This window comes from Aythya fuligula, chromosome 15 (assembly GCF_009819795.1).
Source record: "Aythya fuligula isolate bAytFul2 chromosome 15, bAytFul2.pri, whole genome shotgun sequence".
In the NCBI taxonomy this organism is placed as follows: domain Eukaryota; kingdom Metazoa; phylum Chordata; class Aves; order Anseriformes; family Anatidae; genus Aythya; species Aythya fuligula.
The window spans coordinates 17360322-17371866 of record NC_045573.1 but is presented as its reverse complement, the minus strand read 5'-3'; the positions used below and the strand labels follow the sequence as shown (position 1 = coordinate 17371866).

General features: G+C 41.7%; 1 protein-coding gene across 1 annotated transcript in view; it reads left to right on the top strand.

Annotated features, from left to right (window-relative positions):
• The first annotated feature begins 12 nt into the window (after positions 1–12).
• LITAF (lipopolysaccharide induced TNF factor) overlaps positions 13–11545 on the top strand; it is a 120127-nt gene continuing 108594 nt past the window's right edge. The window contains exons 1-2 of the mRNA XM_032197865.1: positions 13–231; positions 2621–2702. Coding sequence (XP_032053756.1) covers positions 2675–2702 — 28 coding nt within the window. The 5' untranslated portion in view covers positions 13–231; positions 2621–2674. The remainder of the gene's footprint in view (positions 232–2620; positions 2703–11545) is intronic.

The window sequence follows — 11545 nt, the reverse complement described above, 5'->3', positions numbered from 1 at the left end:
AAGAAGAAGAAGGCGGCTGAGGCGAGGGGCGCTGAGGGAGGAAGTGCCCCCTGCCCTGAGGCACCTGCGGGGATGCGCTGGGGATTTGGCCGGTTCTGGCTCTCTGCAGCCTCCCCCTGGTTGTTACTGGGCTCAGGCCTGGGTGCTAGCAGAACCCAGGTTGCTCGAGAGAGATATGTGGCAAAAAGAGCTCTGAGGGCGAAGGCCCTGACAGGAATCTGTGTGCAGAAGGTACTGTGCTCCCCTGTGAACACCTATTGTACAATGTAGGGGTGCTGGCCCCTATTGTGCACAACTTTATAGGGTGTAGGAGTGCCTTGCAGTCAGTAATGGTGTGTCTGCCGTGGGCCTGTGACAATTCACGTTAACTTTAAATAAGGTTTCCTTTTAATGATTGTAACAGCATCAGGTTCTGTTGTGTTTGTGCATCATCTGCCAATCAAGAGATGATAAAGGACCCCTAAACACATCTTTAAAGGTTCAAAATGTTTTTAAAAAGCCAAAGACTGAGCACCAACACTGGGCTCCTTGCACTGTTAGGAGCTGCATCCCTGGCACAGCAATGCTGGACGTGATAGTAACTCATCTTTGTGTCCGTGAGCTGATGCAGAGGTAGCCAGTGGGGCCAGTAATTTAAAACGATGTTTAAATCACATTTAAATGTTTGAGTGTCTGCAGATGCCTGTCTTACATAACCAAGAACGCAGACTGGCTGTAATGGATTAGTGTCCTGATGCACTTCAGTGAGAAGGTCATGCACTTTTGTACAAAAAGCATGAATGCAATTACGAGAGCTGACTCATGAAAGTCATCCACTCATAGCAAAGCCTTAAGAAAAGTTCAGCAATCTCTTTTAGCATAATTTAGAAAATTTTTTGCCTTTGAGAACCTTTTAATAGTGATTTTGTAACCCATACTTGGCAAATTGCACAGAGAACAAAGCAGGTTCTTCACATTGGTTTCTTGTCTTTGCAAACGGGATGCTTGACAAGCACAGGCTGAGAGCATGGGAAGTTTACAGTCTGCTGTGGAGAAAGTACAGGGCTGCTAATCCTTCACAACTGCTTAAAACCTCTTGCTTTGCCGCCTTTACCTGTCTCCAGTTAATGCTCAAGGCTTTTTAAATCCGATGCAGACAGATTTAACAATGTTCTGAATTTCACAGCATCATTTAAAGTGTAACCTCCTGCTTTGATGCTTTTATATCCCAGCACTTGACATTACATGTGTAATTAACTTCATAGGGAATTATATGCAGAAGTATTTTGGGGTCAGCTGTAGTCATTATCACAGTCATCCCAGTCTCTGCTGGAGCAACTCTGACTCCTAGCATAGTTTCCAGCAATGTTGATTTTAAGCATTACTAATTATAGAGGTTCTTTGGTTTCTCTTCTGGGACTAACTATACCACTGTCAGAGAAATTCATGATCAGATTAAGTTTTGCCTGTAATTTGTTTTGTTAGAGTGATAATTTCCATTGTTGCTGATTTAAAGATCAAAGCCGAATTTCCTTAAGTGGTATATTCTTTATTGCAGCGCTGGATGCACGGGGGATCCTTCCGCCTATCGTGCATGTTCGAAGTGACAAACTATCTCGTATTTATACAGTGAAACAATGAATATTCAATTAGCACCTGTACATATTCATTACATAACCCCGTCTACCCTCGCTTCGTATGCTAATTAGCTTATCAGTCCTTGCGCTTGCGCAAAGCCTTCCAAGAATTGTGGGCCAGGGTCTCCAGGATGTGGGCAGTGGTCTTTGGGAGGAAGGCCGTAGGTCTTCCTCATAATACACTTTCTTAATCAGTTATTTTCCAGGCTGTAAAAATGTTGAGTTGTCTTTCGGTTTAACTGAGGATCGGCAGATAACAGGATATCTCAGTTAACAAGACATAACAGACAGTTGACAAGTTATCTCAAGTCTCAGCCTGAGTGTTAACAGATAATGGGGTGTTTTCAAATAACAAAATGCTTAAACGTAACAGAAGGTCTACAAATAACAAGATGTTGTTTACTTTGTCCTTGCTAACTTTTAGTCACAAGTTCTATTCTATCCTAAAGTAAGTTTATACAATATCAAATCACAAGCTTTATTCTATCCTAAAGTGAGTTTATACTATATCATTGCAAACTCACCTCAAGCTCTCCCTGTCCTTCAGCAGCTTTTCAGACAGTTCATGTGGCCACTGAAGTGTACCCCGCTTTGGAGCTTTCTGTGTCTTTCCATTAACTATAGATTTTGAATGGTTACTGTCAACAGTTGTTCCTTTAATTAAGGGCATTTGTTGTGTTACTTCTGAAATGGTAGCTAGTAAAATAAAACTCTTGCTTCCTCCATTCCCATTTGGAAGGACAACAGACAAGCTTTCCTAGATCTATCCCTGTTCAATTTTCTTTTTGTTCTGTGGCACTCTTCGCTGCAAAATCTGTTCAGTAATCATCTTTGCACCCAAATCAGGAAAACAGATTATTCCACAGAGAGTATTTATTTATGTGTGTTTTAGCTGATCCTTAGAAGTAGCTATTTTGCAAGTCTATTAAGGGGCTGCTCGAGGACAAAATGCTGCCCCCTCTGTTTAAGGAGACACAAGTAACAGCTCACACCTTTACTTGCAGGCCGACTAGAAAGTACAGACATCACAGAGAAAAGGAGAATCGCGCCTTTTCTGAATGCTGAATCCCTTCAGCAGCTTAGCAGGTGAGCTATCTCTTTCCTTATTTCATTTGAAGTTATATATGAAGTGGTACTTCGTGGCAAGAAAATGGTTGATATTAATAAAGAAGGGGGAGATTTGAGAGTGTGGCCATGGGGGTTGGAAAGCCCCGTGATTGAGATAACATTAGACTCTTAACGACGAGGCCATCAGGAATATAAGAGTTTAGAGGGAACAAAGAAGGGTGATTCAGGAGAGTCCATGCAGTCTCCGGTTTCTTGTTCTCCAGATGGTCTCTTGTTCTCCAGCTGTTAAGGCATGGATGTTTCTGTGTGTTGGCTGTTGTTGTCACATTCAAAGTTATTTGACCAATGAAAAGTTGTTTTGAAAAGAACTGCTGTGGAGAGAAGGGTTTAAGAGGGGAGCCTGCTCTCAAGATAAAAAAGGCAACTCGATATGATGAAGTTATGTCATCAATAAAGAAGCAGGAAAAAGAAGTAAAGAGGAACAGGCTGGCAGAACGGAGACCAGGACAGGAACAGGCATTTTGATTGCCTCATGAAGATAGGTTCGGCCAAACTCAGGAAACTGCTCAGAGAAGCTCGTACTGAAAGTTGCTGGAAATGGGTGCACTGGAACTGGAGAGAAGCTCAAGCTGAGAGAACGAACCTGTGCACACAACTGCCTCTCGCTGGTAAGCAGTTGTGCATTATGGGGAATCATACGTCCTTAGGAACAAAGACTGTCCTGGTAACCTTAGAGCTTATTCTACTTCTTAACAATCGGACAGTTTATGAGCCTGAGATATGGGACCAAACTGAGGTCAAGGTGTGGGACTCTGCAATTAAAAACAACAAGGTTGCAGTGGGCTTGCTCAGCACCTGGCGAGCAGTCTCTGAGGCCTTACAGAGCCCTGTGGGACCACAGTCAGAAACGTGTGGCTTGCCAGATAGTGAGGGAGCCGCAGGCTCCTTTACTGATCCGACTGCTACGCCATCGGCCCCTCTGCTGCTACAGCCATGTGATTAAGGAGGTATTGGGGAGGTATTGGGGAGGCAAGGGCAATCCCCAGACATGGACTGTATATCTCGAAACAAGACACTGGAACTCATGATAAGGAAGCGGCAGACGGACAGAGAAACGAATGTAAGGACTATAAATCTTGAAACTGGACATTGGAATTCATTATAAAGATACAACAAACGGGAGAATTAGCAACAACCAACTCTTGCAATTAAGAAACCTGCCAATTCAGCAGATCCCTGACCAAAGGTGAAAAGTACACTGTGAGGAAGACTCGGGGTCTTCCTCCCAAAGACCCCTGCCCACGTCCCAAAGACCCCTGCCCACAATTCTTGGGAGGCTCTACGCAGGCGCAAGGTGCCAAAAGGCTAATTAGCATGAGAAGCGAGGGAAGGCGGGGATAGGTAATGAATATGTATAGGCACTTGTAGAATATTGATAGATTGATTGTATAAATTCAAGACTGCTTTCCGCTTTGGGTATGCACGATAGGTGGAGAGATCCCCCGTGCATCCAGCGCTGCAAGAAAGAATATGCCACTTAAAGGAATTTCGGCTTCGATCTTTGAATCAATTTGGCAACCCAGATGGGACAACCTCTCTGCCGGACCGCAGGACCCGCTGGGAACAGGACTCCCTAGGGTACCCCCGGGATTTCCCGGAGGGACTCCTCGACTCACCGGATCACTGCGGAGGCAGACAAGGACCCCATCATTGTAAGTGAGTATATTCTTTATTCTGGTTTGTTTTTCTGGTAGACCGGTCATCTGGAACTGTCTGTAAGTCAGAAGGTGATCTTCTGCGAGGCAGTGTTTGGTATATATTTGTGGTTAGCACCATAAGTATATGTTTGGGGACCTTAAGGAAGGAGCTCGCTTTAAGGTCCATCTGGAATTGTGTTGTCTATTTCGGTTTTCTGACTCATGGAGTATGGTATTTAACTCTGGTTCTTGTTACTGCGATTTTGGCTATTTTCCTGGTGGTAATAGTAGGTTCGTGGCATTGTTATAAGAAAGATATTGTTGCGGTGTTACACAGTTCGGTTTTCTGACTTATCGCACGTGGAATTTGACTCTGACTATTGTTATTGTGATTTTGGCAATATTGCTGGTAATAGTAGTTTTGTGACATCGCTACTGAAAGATATTGCGTGCCCGTATTTTTGTGAGTGATACGTTTTGTGATACGCTTTTGTAAGTAACATGTGTATTCTGAAAGTGTAAACTGGAAACTGGGGGGGCAAACAAGCAGTGAAATTTTAAAGAAAAGTGTGTTAGGATGTGTTTTAAGTCACTGGAAGGATATTGGAGGATCTGCCGGTGGAAGTGTGAACAGGAAAACATTGATAAAATATCGTAATCAGTGGTGGCCACTTTATAAGCTGGAATGTGGAGAAAAGTGGCCCCTAAATGGAACTTTAAACTATAATATTTCGCTACAGTTAGTGTTGTTTTTGGAGAAGCAGAACAGGATGAAATGTTGTATACTGATGTTTCAGCATCTTGGTGGGAAAAGGTACAGAATTAAGTTGGCCCCTGACTGAGCCTTTGATGATGGCATTAGAGAAGTACAGGCTGGAGAAAGATAAAGGAAGTGTTAAAAGGGTTGTTGAAAGGTGTTTGAAGTTGAATGAGCAGGGAAAGAGGATGTAGGAATGATAATAGTTCTGCCTCTGCCCGAGGCAGAGATCTTAAAATCATGGGTGTTAGCCCTTTAGGGCAAAGGGACCATGATCGGTCCGAGAGAGTTGTCACAGAAACAGAAAAGCAGTTAACTCTTAAAACAACCTGAGTTCATGTGCGAGCTCAGATTGCCGATGGGACCGCTCAGGGAACTGTGGACAATTGCATTCCCCTGACCGACCCCCACTAAGACCCTAATCATCCCGAAAATTATGAACGGTTAAGTAAATACTAAAACCTGGATGAATTGGGAATTGAGAATATGCTTCCAACAAGGTCTAAAAGAAAGCCCAATGGAATTTTTGGACCAACTCTGAAATGTAATGAAAATAAATAAATAAATAAATAAATAAATAAAACAAAATGGTTTGGACCTGGCTTCGGAGGACAAATTGACTAGCCTTTTCCTAGGATAATCGACCCCTGATTTCAACAGGAATAACGGGGACCTGGGGAATCTACCCTAGTACCTCCGCTGGTTATAATGAAGCTAGGGGAGGAATGGAAGTGAAATTTCTTATTGATATGGGGCAACATATTCAGTTCTAAATCAAGCATTAATGCCTTCACAGAATTATTATGTTAGGGTAAAAGATGTGTCGTGGTTTAACCCAGCCGGCAGCTAAACACCACGCAGCTGTTCGCTCACCCTCTTCCTCCCTCTCTGGGACGGGGGAGAGAAATGGAAAGTGAAGCCCGTGAGTTGAGATAAAGACAGTTTAATAAGACAAAATAATAATAATAATAATAATAATAATAATAATAATAATAATAATAATAATAATAATAATAATAATAATAATAATAATAATACAATGATGATAATAGTACTACTAATAATAATATGTACAAAAAAGTGATGCACAATGCAATTGCTCACCACCCGCTGACCGATGCCCAGCCTAACCCCGAGCAGTCTGGCCCCCTCCCCCGGCTAGCCACCCCTATGTATTGTTTAGCCTGATGTCAGATGGCATGGAATACCCCTTTGGCTAGTTTGGGTCACCTGTCCTGGGTCTGTCCCCTCCCAGCTCTTACTGCACCCCCAGCCTGCCTGTTGGCAGGACAGAGCAAGAAACTGAGATGTCCTTGGCTTGGTATAAGCACTGCTCTGCAACTATTAAAACATCAGGGTGTTATCAACACTCTTCTCATCCTAAGCCAAAACATAGCATACTACCAGCTACTAGGAAGAAAATTAACTCTGTTCTAACTGAAACCAGGACAAGGTGTAACCAAAAAGGCTTATTTTTGTGAACCTTTGAAGTACAAGTTAGGGAAACAATGGGGCATACACAGATTTTTATATATGCCTAACTCCTCATGGGCACTCTTAGGTAGAGATTTATTAGAGCAAGTAGGAGCAGAAATTGTCTTTGAAAAAGGGAAAATGGAATTAAGAATAGGAGAAGAACAACTAACAAATGTGTTAAGCTTGGCACTAATACAAACTGACCCTAAAAGTGAAATACCTTTAGAGATCACAGATCAAGTATGTCCAGGAGTTTGGGCTACTGAAACCCCTGAAAGAGCTAAAAATGTGACCTTAATAATTATTAAATTAAAGCCAGGAGAGAAACCCGTTAAGGTTAAGTAATATCCTTTGAGGATAGAAGATAGGAAAGGAATTAAAGAGATAATTAATAAATTTTTACAGTATGGATTATTGATTGAATGCGAATCAGAATACAATACACCCATATTGCCAATTAAAAAGGCAGATGAAAAAGCTATAGGCTAGTTCAGGATTTGAGAGCCATAAATAAAATCACTGAGGATATACATCCAGTAGTGGCAAACCCTTATACTTTGCTGACTAAATTAAAGAATAGTCAAGTCTGGTTTACCGTACTGGATTTAAAAGATGCCTTCTTCTGCCTAGGCTTAGCCACAGAAAGCCAAAACCTATTCGCCTTTGAATGGGAAAATCCCGATTCAGGCAGAAAGACGCAGCTTACGTAGACATTACTACCTCAAGGATTCAAGAATAGCCCCACTATTTTTGGAAACCAATTAGCAAGGAAACTCAAAACATGGATGCCTCCGGACACTGAAGGTGCTTTGTTACAATATGTAGATGATCTCTTAATAGCTACCGAGACTAAAGGGAGTTGGATTCAATGGACTATAAGTCGTCTTAATTTTCTGGGTTTAAATGGATATCAAGTCTCTTGACAGAAAGTCCAGCTGGCTCAACAAAGTGTGACCTATCTGGGATTTGACATTTCGGAAGGACAACGAGAACTAGGAACTGAACATAAGGAAGTCATTTGCCAGACTCCAGAACCTCAAATGGTAAAGGAGCTACAAAGCTTTTTAGGAATGACAGGTTGGTGTCGCCTTTGGATTTATAATTATGGACTATTGGTAAAGCCTCTATGTGAATTGATAAAGATTAACCAGTCAAAGTTAGTCTGGACTGGAGAAGCACAAAAAGTCTTTAAACAACTTAAACAAGAATTGATGATTTTGAAATATCAAGCAATATTGGTAGAACAGGACAACGTGGAAATTGTGATAACTAATATTGTGAATCTAGCCTCTTTTCTTAGTGATGCTCCGGCACAACCTGTGATTCACGATTGTTTAGAAACTATAGAGACTGTGTATTCCAGCCGACCAGACCTTAAGGAGGAGCCCATGGAAGATGCGGAAGAAACTTGGTTCACGGATGGGAGCAGTTTTGTTATGCAAAGACAACGTAAAGCTGGATATGCTATAACAACTACTCAGCAGGTAATCGAGTCTAAGCCTTTACCCCCTGGAACATCAGCTCAAAAGGCGGAGATAGTTGCTCTCACGAGAGCATTGGAACTGGCAGCGGGAAAAAGGGTAAATATTTGGACAGATTCTAAATATACATTCGGCGTGGTACATGCTCATGGAGCAATTTGGAAAGAACATGGATTGCTGACCGCTCAGTGAAAACACAAAGTATGCTGAAGAAATTTTAAAATTGTTAGAGGCTGTAAAACAACCAGAAAAGGTAGCTATCATGCATTGTCAGGGACACCAAAAGGGGAACACCGATTTTGAAATTGGAAATCGATTGGCAGAGGCTAAGCAGGCAGCTGAAATAACTGAGGTGAAGGCATTGTCTTTGATACCAGACGGTAAAATCCAAACTATATCCAAATTATACAAAAGAAGACTTAAAATTAATTGAAGATTTGAAAGGTAAAATGAAGCCAGATGGATGAGTATATTTAAAAGATAACCACATAGTAATACCCTCTAGTTTGACATGGCCCATACTTCTTACAGAACACAATAAAACGCATTGAGGAGCTGGCACACTGCATAAGAGCCTGAGTCAGACATTAGTGGGACGATATGATAAAACAAGTAACTCAACAATGTAGCATTTGCTTACACAATAACCCCAATACCAAGAATAGAATAAAATTTGGAATAATCGGTAAAGGAAATTATTCGGGGCAACAGTGGCAAATTGATTTTTCAGAACTCCCTAGAAAAGGGGGGTATCATTATTTACTGGTTCTGACTGACACGTTTTCAGGAAGGCCTGAAGCCTTTCCCTGTCGAACAAACAAAGCAAGAGAAGTGGTTAAAGTCTTGTTAAATGAAATAATACCATGCTTTGGGATTCTAGTAGCAATGTCTTCTGATAGAGGTTCACATTTTTGTGCACAAGTGGTAGAACAGATAAGTAAGATTCTAAAGATAGATTGGCAACTGCATACTCCTTATAGACCACAGGCAAGTGGACAGGTAGAAAAAATGAACCATTTAATTAAACAATAAATAGCTAAAATTGGATAAGAAGCTAATTTGTCATGGCCTCAATCCCTCCCTTTAGCATTACTTGGAATTAGAGTTAAACCTAGAATAAAAGGGAATTTGAGTCCCTTCAAAATCTTATATGGAAGGCCATAGCAATTTCTATTTAGTGGAGAGGACCTAACGCAGTTAGGATCAGAATATTTATATGCTTATATAACTGAACTTCAGAAACAATTAATAAGTACATACATTGTTTTAGGGACAGGGCTAGAGGGTTGGCTCAACCCAATCCACCCCTTTAAGCTCGGGAATATATATATATAAAGACTTTTTCAGGACAACTCCTACAGGAAAAATGGAAGGAAAGTGGATGGGACCATACCAAGTATTACTGACAACACACACCGCCATTAAGATTAAGAAGCAAGCAGCTTGGATCCGCAATTCAAGGGTGAAGAAGGTCCCGGCGAGGATACTAGACCACCACTCCAATTGGACCAACAAAATTACGGTTTTCCAGATCCTAATGATTGCAGGGGTGCGGTTCTCGGATTTGGGGTGGGCAACTTGGGATGAGAACTTACACCTGACCTTAATACAAACAATTCTCAAGTAACTAATAAGACGAACTGTTGGGTATGCACCCATCTGCCACAGCATGGGAATAAGGATGTATCGTTAATCGGGATTTCCCTTGCCTGCAAACTTATCTTGGACTAATTTGTGGGGAAAACACATCTTGGGGTCGAAAATATTAAGAAGTTTTGGAACTAGAAGTGAGTAGCTTCATTGCCGTTAGAATCCTATTATGTGTGTGTACAAAGGTGTAACCCGGCTAAGGGTATAGGAAAAACAGCATTGTATAAATACGGATACTACTTATGTGGGAAATCAGACATCTTGTAATTGAACAATTGATATTAGTACGACTAGCGGCTGGGCAAATTCAACCAGCTGGACGGTTCCAGAAGGAAAAGGGTGGTATTGGCTATGCAACGATACAGCCCGTAAGGTCTTGCCTGAGAATTGGAAGGGAACTTGCACTCTTGGAGCGGTAGTCCCCAATATGACAGTACATGATGTAGTGCCTCGAGGTTACTTGAGAACTCATATGCGGAGAATCAGACGAAAAATTAACAATCCATTGATAGAGAGACACACCGCTTTTCATAGTTTCGTTCGATGGTTTATCCCATGGTTAGGAGTGAGTGAATTGGAAAAGGCAATAGTTAATATTTCTGCAATTATAGAGAAGTTAGAAAACAAAATTCTGGATGCTATAAAGGCTCAACAAGAAGAGATATCTAGTTTATCACAGGTAGTATTCCAAAATCGGATGGCCCTAGACTTGTTACTGGCCACTCAAGGGGGAGTCTGTACAGTAATAAACACAAGTTGTTGTATGTATGTAGATCAGAGTGGAAGGATCTCTACCGACCTGGAAGAAATATGGAAGCAGACAAGGATCCTACATGAGATCAGTAAAGATGATCTTTCATGGAGTTTTAGTGAACTATGGACTAAGTTAACCTCCTGGTTGCCCAATTTCCAATGGTTGAAACAAGTATTCATTGCTCTAATCGTATTAGTAGTGTTAGGAATATTTGTGTGCATGTTGTTTAGATGCCTGCTTTGTTGTGTTACTGTAAATAAAGAAAGTATCTGATGCAAAAGAATTTGCATGGGAAAAGAAAAGGGGGGATTGATTAAGGAGGTATTGGGGAGGCAAGGACAATCCCCAGACAAGGACTGTATATCTCGAAACAAGACACTGGAACTCATGATAAGGAAGCGGCAGGCGGACAGAGAAACGAATGTAAGGACTATAACTCTCGAAACTGGACATTGGAATTCATTATAAAGATACAACAAACGGGAGAATTGGCAACAACCAGCTCTTGCAATTAAGAAACATGCCAATTCAGCAGATTCCTGACCAAAGGTGAAAAGTACACTGTGAGGAAGACTCGGGGTCTTCCTCCCAAAGACCCCTGCCCACGTCCCAAAGACCCCTGCCCACAATTCTTGGGAGGCTCTACGCAGGCGCAAGGTGCCAAAAGGCTAATTAGCATGAGAAGCGAGGGAAGGCGGGGATAGGTAATGAATATGTATAGGCACTTGTAGAATATTGATAGATTGATTGTATAAATTCAAGACTGCTTTCCGCTTTGGGTATGCACGATAGGTGGAGAGATCCCCCGTGCATCCAGCGCTGCAATAAAGAATATACCACTTAAAGGAATTTCGGCTTCGATCTTTGAATCACATGGAAGGCTTTTGCTGTTACACCCCCTGTTGACCTGAACGTGCCTTTTGACCCAGGCCTATTGGCCTTGAAAAGGAGATGGATATGCTTTTCTTCGATCCGGGAAGAACAGGATACATAAGGCCTGAAGACCGAGTTGCTTGACAACTTAAAGCAAGACATATTGTTCAAAG